The 16086-nt window shown below is 48.0% G+C and overlaps 1 protein-coding gene across 1 annotated transcript in view; it reads right to left on the reverse strand.

Annotated features, from left to right (window-relative positions):
* Positions 1 to 2121: 2121 nt before the first annotated feature.
* LOC144142938 (uncharacterized) overlaps positions 2122 to 16086 on the reverse strand; it is a 48618-nt gene continuing 34653 nt past the window's right edge. The window contains exons 4-5 of the mRNA XM_077674769.1: positions 15043 to 15176; positions 2122 to 3697 (exon numbers count right to left, since the gene is read on the reverse strand). Coding sequence (XP_077530895.1) covers positions 2138 to 3697; positions 15043 to 15176 — 1694 coding nt within the window. The 3' untranslated portion in view covers positions 2122 to 2137. The remainder of the gene's footprint in view (positions 3698 to 15042; positions 15177 to 16086) is intronic.

Genomic DNA, 16086 nt, shown 5'->3' on the forward strand with positions numbered 1-16086 from the left:
GCAGCTTCTTGACGTAGTGTGAATGAGTGAAGGATATAAGGCGCGTTCGTAGCCTTTCATTCTGCGTCGGTTTTGTGGCGCAGTGGGAAGAGCACCATGTACCTCGCGTTCCGACCACAGGTAGTGAATGCGTTGTATCAGCAGCTTCTTGACGTAGTTTGAATGAGTCAAGGATATAAGCCGCGTTCGTAGCCTTCCATTCTGTGTAGGCTTTGTGGCGCAGTGGGTAGAGCACCATGTACCTTGCGTTCCGCCCGCAGGGTCGTGGGATCGAGACCAGGCGCCGGTAAGTATTATTTTTTTATATAGTGTAGGGGGAGGGGTGCGGACCTGTTGTTGAGAGCGAGAAGGGTAGCGTGATGCGGGAGAGGATGAGTGGGGGAGAGGGCGCACCTGGAACGGCTGTTGCGGACGCCGAGGCACGCCGACAACGCCGGGTGACATCGTGAGTTAAAGAAAGGCTCTGCATTTAAAACTCTTTTCGATGCAATTCAGAAATACCTGAATCAGTGACCCTGACCCTCGTTTCATACGGTTAAAAGGGACCCTGCAACACTTAAAACACACTACTCGGAATGTATATTGAGGTTAAGTTTATTGTCCCAGCAATCTCGTCCCGCAAAAATGATGAAAGTCCGTTCATTATAAGCGAAACTACGCGCGATGACAAATCCCGCATAATTGTTCCCTCTCAACTCGAACGCGGACAACGCGACTAAAGCTGCGCGCTCTCCCCCGGAGAGGGGGGCGGTTCGCGGCGCTCTTTTCGGTCGCCTTCGATATATCACAGGCCGGGGAGTTTTCTCCTTTTCTCCGACAGCTGGAGGGGTCTATTTCCGGCCTGGCGCCACAAAAAAACTGGCATGGCTGCCTGCTCGCAAGCGCACGCTCAGGCTGGTAGGGCGGTTTTGAAGTAATAAACGTTTGTTGTCGAGTGGTCTTGTTAAAAGAGGAGTATTGAGTCCGTCACTCAAACGCCGCGCACTCTCAAAACACAAAAGAAACTCCAAAACTGTGCGTACAGTTGCAGGCATAGAAGAGGTTGGTACACTGCGCCGACGACGGCGGATCGTCACAGGAAGTGCGAAAAATAAGCCGCGAAGTTGACCAGCGACAGCCAGTAGGACAGCCATGGCCCAAATGACGTCATTTACGCCATGCCAGGGGTGCATAATGAGGAAAAATGAAGAGAGCGCGGTTGGTTTTTCTGCGTCTTTCACGACGATTTGCGCGCTTACCGCCTCACGTACGCGTGTAACATTTGGCTCAGGTATTCCTGGCAGCGTAATCTGAACGTCGCGCAGGTTACTTCCACTGCACAAAGAGTGTTGCAGGGTCTTTTTAAACCCCGCAGCTAACGTTAGGTAATCACCATTATTTGACTTGAAAGATATTTTTCACACTTCTATGTTTCCCAGTAGCCTAGCCACTTACCCCGTATTGATGTACGCTAACGAAACCTAATTTTAAAACTGCTTTGGTTCAGTCTCAAGTGTTTAACAACGTACGTCTGTAACGCTCATTTATGGCACCTTGTCAGCTGATTAGATGTCGGAAATCAGCGTACTCACACGTTCCTGAAATCTTTAATGGGGCCGAAGCTCTTTCCGAAAAATCTGGTCAACAAAGTTCAAGGTCCATGACTCGTGTTGCCGTATTTTATTGAATGGTTAACAAAGCGACGAAACCAGTTTTTTTGCAGCTTTTTACTCAGGGGGCTTTTATTATATTTTCTTAGACTGAGTCTTGCGATGAGCATGCCAAAGTGTCGCGCACAGAGCTAGAAGTACTTCAATATGGTACACTGCCCATATGTAGTATAATTGGGGCTTCGGATATTTAAAGCAATCCAAGTGGCACGGGTGGCTTCAGCTGAGTAGAACCCTGAGTCCGTAAGCAGAGTTTAACACCACAATGTCGCTCAAACATCGAATTGGAAAGCAGCTTGAACGAAACCTGCCTGAAAAAATCTAGATAGCGTTCAAAAATGACTACGTCAACTACTTGGTGCACCTCACGACACGAACTGGTAGCATGGTCCTTCAGTTCTTGCAGAGGCAGGGCTGCGAATTCTTGGACGCGTAGCGGAAGAAAATAAGTGCTTGCCCTCAACACCGGCACGATCACCGAGAAGTAACTACTCCCTTTTCCTTATCACGTGGCGGCACTTATCTCGCTGCTCCGCTCTGTCGAGCAGCGTGATGTTCTCAAGGGAAACAGTCGGCCTCAGATAGTTGACGTCAGAGTCCGTCTCCGTGGACTGCGTCATCGTCTTGCTCGCGTCTGTTTCGGTGGTCGTCGGACTCGACTCGCTGCTGGTCGGCGACGAGTTGGACCACACGCTGGCGTAATCGTACGTCGACTCCGACGGCAGGTCGTAGATGAGTTTCTCTTCCTCGTTGTTCCTACCCAGTGGAGCGTCCCACTGGGACTTGGCGCGTCGCACGACCACGCCATTCGAGTTCAGTCCGGTGCAGTCGTTCCCCGAAGGTGCGCTGATAGGCCGCCCAAAGAAGCCCAGTTTGCCCAACGCTGCCGCCGCGGTGCTCAGCGTCGTCTCAATTTGCTCCATCCTCATCACCGTCTTCTCCGCCTCGGGAATTTCTTTTTCCTTTTCCTTCTCTGCAGCCTTCTTGCCGGCAGGTCGGTGAAGCCTTGCGAGGGCACCGGCAGCACTTTTACCTGTTGGCGTGCCTGTAGTCACCACGGCGTTTCGTGGTTTCTTATCTTCATCTTTTTCGTCCTTGGTTACCGGAGGGGTGTCCCGACCATCGGCGAGAAAAATTCTCCCAGCACTGTCTGTGTCGCCACCACGGCGCCTGTTCCGCCGGTGGTGGTGGGGTCTCCTGTCATTTCCGCTGCCAGAATCACGGCGCGCAGCCTCCTCTGCCTCTCTCTGCTCCCGCTGTTGCTTCCGCTGCTGAATTAGCAGTGTCGGAAACACCGTGTCCTGGTTCGACGAACTGGAATCCGACGGAGGCAGACTTCTCGCCGGCGGGTACAGGCTGAGGTCTTGGGAGTCGGAATCGTCGTCACCTGTCTCAATTATGATGAATGTCGGGAAGCGAGGCATTGGTTGGAATGGTCCGCCCATCGGGCCACCCAAAGGAACTCCCATGGGCCCACCCATTCCGGCGATGATCGGGGCCCCCATGACGCCTCCCATGGGCACGCCCATCGGCGCTCCCATCGGTCCGCCCATTCCGAAGCCCCTGAACGCACGCATCGGATCTGGGTGATCGTAAAGGCTCAAGGGTGGGTGGCTGTGCTGGAACATGGGCGTCCGCGTCCGCTGGGGCACCTGCGCGTTTGCGGCGCGAAACGGCTGCTGCAGGTCGGTAAAGCCTGCTGGCTGCTCCTGGCGCTCCGGGTTACGCCTAGCAGCGAGCAGCGGTTGAGATTCGCTGAAGATGTCGGGCAAAGAAGGCGCGGACGCGTCCGTCACGCTCATGACGACCGGGTTGACGCCGCTGCGCGGATAGTCGACGTTTGCAAGTTCAGGAGGACCCGCGGGGAATCGCATCTGGCGACCGGTCTCTAGATTGACGGGGATGCCCGTCACGCCGTAGAGCGGCATGCTTCCTAACTGGTTCGTCTGCGACGGCTCCTCCGAATCCTGTATTAGATAGGGCGTAGGTCCAACGTTGGGGCCAGGCGGTGGCATGACACCGTCCGATCGCTGAACGAGGCAGGGTTGCTGAAAAAGAGAGGGGAAACTGCCGCTTCAGCAACGGTAAAAACGATGCAAAAAAGCGTAGAGCTACGCGCTCTCGCTTAAAATACTCCGTGCGACATGTGAAAGCAAGAAAAGGTGCGCTAAGGAATACGTTCCAATGCCTGGCTCAGAAAGGCTTCAGCAGTCTCGTTTAGTTTGTAAGGGTCCTTACAAAACGTGCCAGGCCATCTCGACTACTTTAGAAATTCCGACTAAATATCTGTGGTAAGTAACGCTCCCTTCGAGAAAGTTTTACGTAGCTCTCTACATTTATTGAATTATAAATAATTTTGGAAGTGGTAGGTATGACAAATTACTGTCGAATGAATAACGAGGCCCAGATAGTAATATGCCAATTAAAACATAACAGTTTTCAGTATATTAGCCACTTCTGAGCTCCATCAAGCTCCACGTGTTTTACCGGCTGAGGATTGAGTTACAGCTGCCTTTTCTAATGTAAACAACGGGGCTTGCTCGGTTTCGCATATTTGCATCGTTTTTACACGGAAGCGGCAGTTTCCTGACGGAGACATACTCCGTAGAACCTTTAATAGTGGCACTTTATTGTAGAGACATTCAAAACAGATATGCCACGTCACCGACCAAGGCGGAGCGGGTTCCATTATGTGAAGCAGCAAGGACAAAGAACAGAGCCGGTGGTAACCTGGCTGCTAAAGCCTTTCTGTCACAGAACGTGGCCGAAGCCAAGGCGTAAGACAAGGCAAGGCACAGAGCAAAACAATCCCCCAAAAAAAATTAATGAAAGAAAATGCGGTTGATGCCTCTTTCATCGGAATCGGTAAAACACGAAAGTGAAATGTGCCTTCACAAAAGCATTTAAATGTTTATTGTGCAGCCATATGAACTTACACATCACTATTTATATTACGTCGGTATGGCGCTGTTAGATTCATCAACGTTAGACACTGGATTGCACGCGCCGTAACATTGCGTAAATCCTACTGAAACTACAGACCCTTGAAAACGGTGCGAACGAAACTGAACTGAAACCGAAAGCCGTAGGTGGCGTAGGGTGCCTGCATTCACCCGCGCGCATAAAGACGCTGGCATCGAGGCGCCAACTGTCGGCGCTCACTAGTGTCATGATGGGCTACTTCACTTCGCCTCTCCTAGAGGGCAGCACCATCTGAACAACGCAAGTAGTGGGAAAGGTATAAGGCGCTTTCATATACCTACTTGCGCTTGAATTGATAGCACATTCGGCAGAGCGCTGTGTAACTCCCGTTGAGGCGAGAGAGTTTGTGCGTCGAATCCGGGCACCGCCGAGACATTGGAACTTTTGCTGGCTATGTCATTTCCGTGACGGATATGACGCCGGCAAGATCTTGGTGCACCCGGGCATAAAACGATTTCGTGTTAAAAAATATTGGAGATCTATCGGTGCATCTTTAAGAATGCGGGAACATCTTGTGCCCGCTACCTTGCAAACTTGAGATTGCACAAACTTTGTTCGGTATCAGAATTCCGCAACGTGATGTTTCTCGTGCGTCTCTTTTACGCCATGCCAACTGCGCTTAGCTGTCTAACCGTCTCAGTGGCCGCGTTGCTCGCTTTGGCAGGGGCACTGACGGCCCGTCGCTCCTTTTGTTGTCCACCAGTACCGCCGTTTTGTCGCCGTCATTTTCCGTCCTTCCTCTATTGCCGGCTTACATTGGCTGAACACTCGATTCTACAACGCGTACGAGCGCTTGCAGTAGTCTACGGAACCCGCTGTGGCGACGTGCGACCTCCGCGTCGGCACAGGCTGCTGGCGCACCGCGCTTCGACTCGACGTCTCCCTGGCAACGTCGCCAGCATTGCGAAGGCAGCTGTCTATACTCTCGAAGGCAGCTTTTTGGAGTCATAGTTAAAAACTTGTGGTCACCAAACAAAGCTTATTAAAAGTGTAAAAAGAGACGTTGCGGTTTCTGTGCGGATGCCGAAACGTCTCTTTACGCCTTATTCAGTTTTATTAAAACCTTTCGTAGGTGCCCACAAGTTTTTAACTATGTACCTTTTACCCAACCAGACGAGACTTCATCAAACCTTAGATTATTTCATCAGCTAACTAAGCTCGTATGGCCAACCGTTCATCACCGAAAAGGTGAATAAGGATTCCGTACAGAAGCCGAAACATCTCTTTTTACGCTTTTAATAATCCTTTGGTACGTGGCCACAAGTTTTTAACTATGTACCTTTTACCCGACCAGACGAGATTTCGTCAAACCTTAGATTTCATTAGCTTTTGGGAGTGCCTTCATTTTTAAGAGAAAATTTTTCTGACATGCCCCATCTAATTGTCCCCCGAAGAAAACGTATTTCTTGCATTTCTTGAGGTATTTCCGTGAAACGACTACATATGTAAATGTTCTCAAGAACGTTGCCCTACTTGGCCGCGGAAGTAAACATTTTGTATTCCGACAGCAGCGCACGACGTCATTTCTAATCTAGATTGTATCGGTAATTATATAAACAACCGCTCCACTCTACTGCCTACCATACTTTGGTGGGAAGCATGATAACATTGCTTGTAATCCACAAAACCTCTGCACTTTTCCCTGACTCGTTCATTACCATCATCATCTTTATCATCATCATCCTCCTCAGCCCGGTTCTGTCTACTCCAGGACAAAGGCCTCCCCAAGACCTCCATCCCCGTCTATCGAGTGTCCACCCTTTCCCACCAAATGTTTGTAGCTCATCCCTCCATCGAGTCTTTGGCCGAACACTTGTATAGCGAATTACCGGATATAGCGATCTAAGTACAAACTGGTTGTTCACGCTTTATTCAATGACACTTATTCTTTTATAACGAAACAGAAACCGTTAGAGCCGCGCGATATGGGATGCAACGAAGAAATATTTGACCAGGATGCTGAGAAGCTAATTGGAAGAAAAAAACCCGTAGTCCTAATCTGCTGAAGTAAAGGCCCTTTTGTTCGTGGACACTGTAGAAAATTTCATCCTGCTCAGTGCTGTGAGTATCCACCAGACGAAGATCACGTCCTTCAACAAATAAATAAGGACGCAGTCCTCTTTTGTCAAGTGAACTCTGTTCTGTTGTAATTTCCCGTACACATGTTCCGGTTCATTGAGCTCGAAATGCAACAAGGAGAAAGGTAAGGGTTGCCTTGTGTACAGTGGGTTCGAAGCCTAAAAAAAATGCATTTTTGTATGAAGTATTTTTGCGCAAGCTAGATTGTTGATTTGTTATAGCCGATTTTTACCTCTACTGTTACAACGAATATCGCGTATAACGAACTAATTTGCTGTCCGATAGTACTTCGTTATAACGAGGTTCATCCGTACCGTCGGGTGTATTAGTCCCCTGATCGGCTGGCCAGCTAGGTGTGAAACCAGTACCCATCGCGGCTGTCGATAATGGAGCCACAACGGAACTTGCTATTGTTGCAAAACTGTCGAGAGCAGTGCCGCCAATATTTCATTTTTGCGATATAAACATGCGATTATTGTATGCTGACTCAGCTTAAATTGCCTGCACTATACAGTTGTCTTATTTTCATCGGTTGGGAAGAGTGTCAAGGGACTTCCCATAGATTGCGGTTTGATATAATTACGGTAACGTGTAGTATTCACCTAGTTACAGTCTGCCGACGCTAAGCTGGAAGAACAGATTCTACTGTAACGAAGCAGGGGCGGTATTCTCGAATTTTGTCCCTTTTGCGTCCCTTTCAAAAGTGTCCCTTTTGGCGAGCCCTGATTGGCTAGAAGCTAACAACCGGAAGTGACGTAACGCAAGCGCGGCACACCTACTGCCAAGCTTGCTCCACGCTGCCAACGTCCACTTCTTAACCGGAAGTACGTCACGATAAAAGGGACGCAAAAGGGACGTTTTCAAAAGGGGCAGTTACGAGAATACCACCCCAGACCTCAAAATTTCCGAGCAAGAACTGTTGAAGCGAATGTGGAGAACCTAGCGCCCCCTTGACTTGAAAGAAATGAAGCCGCTCATTAAATTACATCAGGCTTAGAAAGGAAAGATTATAACTGCGCAACGCGTCGCTCCAGCTAAGCGAGGTTCCCGTAATGTCTATCAGATGTCAAGAAAATGTCCAGCAGATGTCGCGGCGGAGTCCAAATAACGTCTAGGTAATTTCAAGTCATTCTCTAGATAATGTCTCGTGAATAAACAATGTCTAGATAATGTCCAACGGGTCCAACAAGACAAGACAAAGAGGGCGGGACGACAACTGGCTTCCAACTCAACATTTTTTAGATGCGACTGCATCTCATTCACTCGCCTTGTTCCTCCATACGGCGTTGTCCGCACCCCTCCCCCTGCACTATAAAAAAAATAATAGTTAGCGGCGCCCGGTTCCGATCCCACGACCCTGTGGGCGGAGTGCGAGGTACATGTGCTCTTCCCACTGCGCCACAAAACCGAGACAGAAACAAATGCTACGAACGCGCCTTATATCCTTGACTCATTCAAACTACGTTAAGAAGCTACTGACACAACGCATGATGGGGCAATGATTAACACTTGCAATAAAAGAAACGAAGCTCCCACTTACAGCAACAATGATGGAGTAAAGGTCGTTGCGACAGCGAAGCCCCAAGCATACCACTTAGAGAGATTGACCAAGATTGGCCAATAAAACATAATAATAATCATAAAACATAATAATCCTACGCGTTCCCGACACGTTTCACGCGATTTCAGAATCAATCCAACGGAAACACCAAGTGAACCCCGAGATGCGTCGCATCTACATAGGGTTCCCTTCGCGGGTCGCGGGGAGGTGGGCGCAATTTTTTTCTAGGCACTTCTAACCTATATATAATAACCTCCGGAGGAGAATTACAATACGACCATAAAGCCGGGACCTAGGGATGGTGCCACAATTTGCACAACATGAAGATACTGTGGCGCTGACATCAGACTGGTTATTCATGACCCACTTCAGTAACCCCCCCCCCCCCCCGAGTTGTACATGACTCCAGCCTATTTTGGGTATCCAGTTTCGGTACCTTGCGTGCCAGCTCACGTCACTACAAGTTGTAGATGCTTGAAACAACGGTTGAGGGAGATTAGCATTAACGCCATGAATGAAAATAATGTCTCTGTATTTATTGATTGCAAGTATTGTTGGTTTCAGCCGCAGATGAGGGCACAGTTATAAGGCGGCCTAGAAGCCCATTCAACTTCAGGAGCGCGCCCGCAAGGCGGCCTTGTCCCGTTTAAAACGTGCTGTGCGTAGGGTATGAGGGTGTGACATGATTAACACTTTTGATGCTATCACCACTATTTGTGTCAAGAAAACTGTGTGAACGTGACTGGGTCATCTGTACGCATTGTATTTTGCAAGCGAAGGTATCTTTCCGTACCACCACGTATTTTTTTTCCTCGCGGCGCTTCTTAACCTCCGTAGCTTGGTCTCGTAGGAAGGAGTTTGGGGCCGCATGCCACACCGATGACAATTCTACCAATACAAGAAGCAAGGCGAGACAACTATAGAAAAAAGCTGCCCCCGATTGCTAGCGTCCATGGCATGATTCACAAAACCAATGTGGCTAGAACAAAAAAAATCTTAGGTACAGCCGTTGCCATAATTTTCCAGGCCCCGGTGACTGACACTCTACCTTAAAGGGAAGGTGAAGCGGTTTTAGAATTAAAAGAAAAGTTGACTAGCAGCAAGTACACATCGAATAGTTCATGTGTACGAAATATTTTCGCAATACATGCAATAGAAGCGGCGCAGTGAGCAAACAAAAGTGGCCCGATGCCCCGCCCCCATCTCGCCGCGCGATGCCGGAAGACCGAAGAGCGCGGGCGAAAACCGGTTGAAAAACGTCATACCTGGACTTCCGGCCGGATCGGCCGCCTCGGCCATGCTCTTTTCGCCGTGTTTCCTTGTGAATGATTCTTGTTGTTGCTGTGGTTGATAGCACTCATTTGTACAATTTTCGTGTTCAAAAAGTATGCACGAACGCCAAACGAGGCATACGTTATCATGCCGTAATCCTAAGCAGAATAATGCCACGCCGGGATGCTTGATAACATACGGAAGCGACAGCCGAGGTGGCTGTCCTTGATGGCAGAGAATATACTACACTACGTTAAATACTTTGTAAACCGCTCCAATGCGGTTTTTTTTATGCGACGGACGTGAATGTTCACATTAGATTCTAGATTTAGAAAGGATGGGGAATACTGCTGTACTTTGCCCGGGGATGTTTCGTTCCATTCCAGAAACCAAGTCACATTTGTTCAGGAAATACTTGTTTCGTTAAACGCGTTGGTTTTCTTTCCCTATGGGCTCAGGACTGTGTTCAAAAAAACAATTTTTTGGCGAAACTAAAACAAGAGGCCAATCCTGATAGAAGTTCTCTCCCGGCTAAGAGGTAAACAGTATTCCTACAAAGTAAAAGAACAAAGACAACCAGATTACTTATTTTGCAAGTATACATGTCACGATAAAGGTGATGTTTGTTCGGAATTAAAAAAAAAAAAACACCACTCCGAACCACCACCGTTCCATAATTTGTGTCGACTGCGGGGGCCTAATTTTTTGCCCAAGATTCCGTGTGGCTGCATATTATAACCTGGCAAGCACTTGTTGTCACTGAACCTCAAGTGTGCTCCAGTGATAGTCCGTGATATATATAATGATGATACTAAACAAAATTAAGAGCGAAGAGTAAATATACGGCCTCTGTCCGACTAGCGCGGTAAATGCCTAAATCTAGAAATGCTGAAACAGGCCAACGATTCATTATCACAAACGTTTTGTGATTGTTACCTAAAGTAACGTAACAACAACGTAACTGCCTTGTCAGACTGGTCTGTTAATTATAACGAGGTGGCCGTAATATTGTAGCAGAATGCGCAACGCACAAGCGAAAATCAAGCCCTACTACAGCCAATAATGCTGAGCAGACACTAGTATGCTGCAGTGTTTTCAGAATAAATGCATGTGAAGCAGTAAGACGCCACTCATCGAAGTGCAGCTAGCAATCGCGGAGGCGCCGTAGCGCCGCTGCCGAAATGGCGCGCGCGTGTGGGTCTGTGTACGGGGATAAGTAACGGGGCTGGGGTGGGCGACAACGAACAAACGAATGCGGAAGCAGAGTCTGCTTGTTGGTTTATGCGTGTACCGGCAAGATGTGTCTCGCATATACGTTTACAGCGCATGAACGCTATTTTTTTCGCAGTGCACTTACGTGCTTTTCGCTGGTAGATTGTTTATAAAACGCCCATTGCTCTTCGGCATAATTGGTTTTGTGTACAATAAGAAACAGTTAAGGCAGTACCTAATATTAACATAAGGTATAAAATCCCCCTATGCTGGTTGCCTAATTCAAAAATATTTTGATGGAACCCACTAGTCGACGTTACAGTCACCGCTTTGGGGTTCTCTGTCGTGTAAAGCAAATTTAAGCTGCAAGATAATTGAACCAACAGCGCGGGAAATTATAAAACAAACTTCCAGTCATGTGCGAAAATTAAACTGCAAGCTAAATGGCCGCAAAGGCAACCGTGCGATCGTTCGCAATGCTTCCGACAACCCGCGCGGCCGAAGGGTGTCCTCCTTTGACGTCATGACGGGCGCAACCAATCAGGGGCGTCAAAAGACGAAAAGTGCGCGTCTTTCAAACGGGGCCGCGCTTTTTGCAAGATAAATGCCACTTGGACTCATGTACGATAAATTTCAATGTGATATTCGGAATCAGCGCGCAAGAAACTATATAACTGTTAATCTAACTCAAATTTTTTGGAAAGCGCTTCAGCTTCCCTTTAAATAATGCAATACGGGAGATGAAAAGTTCATCGCTAAATAATGTTCCCCTACACAAAAATGGCAAAGTAATTTTCATTTGTAATGAACCAAACTTGTGGAAGAAGGGCTGGTTCACAAGGAGGTACTGTTGCAATACCAGCCCAAGAAATGATCTATGTAGCCTACAAACTTTTGGCAAGGACTGCACCTTTAATGGAAAACATAAGTGAATAACCGATTCTGGCAGCGTTCTTAGTGGGTTACGGTTGTGAGACGTTATTATAGCAGCAGGAAATGAGAGAGCAGCCGGATAGAATGACATTGGACAAGCGCTAGTCCAGTGCTCTTTCCTCCTGTTCTCTCTGCGCTAAGTGATAATGTTTCCTATTCTAAATACGCGTTGTGTTCATTCTCAGGAAATAGCGTTACCACCACCCGTTTGAAAGAAGCCCGCTAAATACGAAAGGAAACGAAAGTTGCTTATCACTGCCACGTCGGTGGCGGCAGAGCCGACTTTCTTGCTTTCGTCATGTATTTGGCGGCGTGTATGAAGACTGCCTGATTGATGATAATGTACAAAAAAAGGAAAACTGAAAAGCAAAACCGTTCCCGTTCCACTCAACGTGAAAGCGGTCGGAGGTGCAGAGCAGTGATTAATCCGCCAGAGCGGCTGTGGCGCCGTTATCCGCTCATTGCTATCACCCCTCACGCTTCTCCCCCTCCCCCTGTTTCCCTCCTCTCTTGATGAACTGAACAGAGGTTTTATCCAATGCAATTCGAATTTCCCGCCTTCGCAGCGATAGCGCGCTCTCCGCTTGGAACGGCACGAGCGGGATTTCTGTTCTTTTTGTGTGTGTGTGTGTGTGCCTGCATTCATCTCGGATGTGCCTGAGCCTTGCTGCGCAGTTTTGAACGCGTTCTTTTTTTTTTTTGCCTTCCGCGGCCACCTTTTTCACCTACTATCATTAGAACCAACCAAACGAGCATTCCTAACCAGATGGATGCAGGGGATGCCGGTTAATTACACAGATTTTGCGTCGAATGTACCTACAGTTTTCTTCGCGCTAAAAAAAGGGGTACACAAAAGTGACAGTGATTCAGGAGTTTCGTACGGTTATGACTATATAAACCACTTGTTCAAGTATGCCGTTAACGCTTGGCCGGCAGGCTAAATCCAGGGACAAGCGGGTATCCTTTCGAAGCCTCTGTTTGGGTGCATGACATCGCGGGGCTCTGTGTCAATCCGAAACGCCGCTACGCCGCGTGAGTGCAGTGGCTAGATAGAGTGACAGCGAACGAGCAACGACGACAATCTGGACCCCTAAAGTTCTCTGCACCTAAAGGAACCGCTGTGCCACTGAATTCCATAGTCCTGACAGTATGTTTTTCTTTCTTCGTACTGCAGAGAAAAAATGTGTATAGTGTGACAAAGCAGGGGGACTAACTCCGCAATCTCATAAACTAGCCTAAAAATTACGAAAACTAAACTCTAGCTATAAATTATGAAAAGCGTTATACATTAACAAAATTGTCTGTTCAAAATACCAGGCCATCTCCACTAGCGTAAAACACGAGGAAAAATGAAGCATGCATTGTATAAGTCATCAAAAATTGTCTCTCTTGCCACACGGCGCGCGCTGATTCAGCGCTGAACAAGCGCCGGTGGGAGGAACAATCGCGCTCTCGCAGAGGCGGTGGCTCCATCTCTAGCGTTGAACCGGATTTAAGAAATGACAGACTGGCTTTTCGTGTCGCACGCCGCAGCATGCTAAGACGTATGCTTTACAGGAAAAAACCTGGCGTTTGAAACCAATTTCGAGGCTGAATTTAACAAAGTTTTCTTACTGATGCAAATAAATCCTGATTAATTCTCTATTTTAAATTAGTCAAAATCATGTTAGTTCGTTTTAAAGCAGTTTTATCTACTATACACTCGTTTCTTTACCATCGTTTGACCAGTTGATTTTCAATGACTACATGACACGACCGCAGAAGACGCCGAAAGCCCGAGCCCCTAAGGGGCTTCACCCATAAAATAGCGTTGAAGTGGTACTCAGCTGTGAGTTCTCAACGAGAAACATACGGGTCAAACAACTCGACAACACAGAGCTTTAGCGCACGTGTCGAAGGCGTCCTCAACTAAACCGTCATTACTAAGTGCATTTATGACGCCTAGATAACTTCACATCATCACTCCGTGGGTCATCATTGCTCCTACACGCGTATTTAAGCTGTCATACTTTGTATCTTGCAGTCTTTTTAGAAGGACTATACTGAAATAACGTTTTCAAGGGGTGTAAATTTTGATCACAGTTGACCTTTAACCACCCTATCCCAGCCACGGACGCCTATAGAAACAGCGGCGATGTTGCGGTGAACTCGTGAAGAATGCGCCTCATCAAAATCTATGGAAGTGTCACCACGCTGCGACACTGTGGTGCAATTTAAGAACAAGAACGCAAGTTGCCTGTGAGACTCATCACAGAAGTCGGCTGTCCCAGCGCGCGGCGCAAAGAGTGCGCTACTGCGAGTATTTTGAACACAGCACGAATGTTTTCTGTGCTTTTTCAGGCTTAATCTGCTATTAAATTGCTCCAGTGACGACAAGCTATGCGAGAAAAACCGGGCGAAGTGACGCCTTATGCGCACTTTCCTTTCAAAACGCGCGCGAGCGCATTGACGTCCTCGTGAGTCGCTTGGGCGGGTGGATGCAATGCAGGAGCTACAACCGCTCTTATCATGTACCCCAGTATAAATGGTTCATGGTAATACGGCATTGTGCTTCAAAAAAAAGTCCCGGGCCATCTCCACTAACGTGAAATCTGGGGAGGGGCGAAGCATGCAGTGTATAAGTGTATTCTTGTCGCCTTGGCGTTTTTGCCAACGGAGATACAACCATTTGAGGTAGAGGTATACAGCTTTGCTGCAAAAGTCGCGCGTCTTCGAAGCACAAAGCTCTCTAGCGCGAGGGGTAAACGAGTGTCCCGGTATGCATACCCAGCTTTCTCGCTCCAAATTTGAACCTCTCAGAAACCTAGCAAAACCACTTTAGGAAAATGATATTTGGCATAAACCCAGAAGTCAACGTGAAGATGAAAACGCTAGAAGACCTTTCCAGCACTTTTTGTGTACTTCGCTGTCAAATCTTACTCCCCATGCATTTCTATGGGATAGTTTCCATGGCTCAGGAACCTAGTCACGCAACGTGCGTGACTTGAAACTGTGCACAAAGCAAGTATTCACCCCAAATATTAGCTGTGCAAAATAACTTTTCATTTCGCTAAAAAATTGCAGAGTAATCACTGTTGAAAGGACTGCCGTGAGCGGGAAAGCTGCACATGGTTTTTTTAAGTTACGTTCCAGCGCGAGGCGTAAACGAATTCCTCGGTGTTTTAGTTCCGTGACCTTATGAGACGAACGACGATTACGGCGACGACGGCGACGACGACGATGAAGACGACGACAGGAGACACCAACAGCCCCAGCCCCTTAGGGGCTTCGCCCCTAAAACTAGAGCCACGCGCTTGCGGATGTGCGCTCCACGTGGCAGGAGAGCGGGGGAAAGGCAAGAGTGCTCAAACTCACCATGTTTGGTTGGTCGTCCCGCGCAGCGCAGCCGCGAAGTATCAGGGGGCACACCATGCAGACACCCACCACGAGGAGACCCCCGACCATCAGCAGCGTGGATGCGTACGAACGCCAGAAAGTGCTGCCGAAGTCTGCCATTGGGCGAGAGGGAGAGAGGAGAAAGAGGCTGTGGCAATACTTCCCGGGCTGCAGACCGGAATCCGACCACAACCTACGGGCGATTTCAGGCTGTGGTCTTAAGTGAGGAGTAGCCTTGGCTGCCATGTTGCAATTTCTGCAGACAGGGCAGGCAGTTTTGGAAGGTACAAAGGGAGGAACAGTGCACATTTTTACGAAGGACAGACAGAAATGCACACCGCAAGCGCTTACTATTAACTTAATTACTTAATTACTTAATTGTTTAATTACAAGTTACGGAAAATAAATAGCACACTTACAGGGAAAGATGAAACAAGCGCGTACAAAGAGAGAGAAGGTAGCCCAGCCTGTCAAACCTTCTCCTTGACCTTCTCCTCCTTACCTTCCTGAATGACCTTCCCCTCTCTCTTTGTACGTGCTTGTTGCATCTTTCCATGTAAGTGTGCTATTTATTTTTCGCAGCGTGTAATTAAGCGATCAGTTGATAGTCAGCACTTGCGGTGTGTATTACTGTATGTCCTTCGTAAAGATGTGCGCTGTTCCTTCTTTTGTATCTCACCACCAACTAGCCCAACATGGTACCCTTCTGGATCAGTTTCGGGAGGACAATCCTTAACTAATCCCACTCCCACGCCCTCCATTTCAGTCAGGGATTGGCCGTTGAGAAGGTCTAGGAGGGACCCGAGCAAGCACGTGCGTTTGCTGCACTAGTGAGAATTGTCGCTGTACTAGCCAATTATATAAAGTGGAGGAAGAAATAACGTGGAGAAAAAAACGCCTTTCTTCTTCACTTTCTTCCTGTCTTTCGAAAATCTTCACCATGTTCCAACAGCAATAAATGACCTACGGCATTCTCCCCTTATATTTCCTGGGCATTCTTGATTGCCGATTCTTATTTCGGTC

The sequence above is a fragment of the Haemaphysalis longicornis genome, unplaced genomic scaffold (assembly GCF_048455015.1).
Source record: "Haemaphysalis longicornis isolate Haplotype H1 unplaced genomic scaffold, Haemaphysalis longicornis Haplotype H1 scaffold_6, whole genome shotgun sequence".
NCBI lineage: Eukaryota > Metazoa > Arthropoda > Arachnida > Ixodida > Ixodidae > Haemaphysalis > Haemaphysalis longicornis.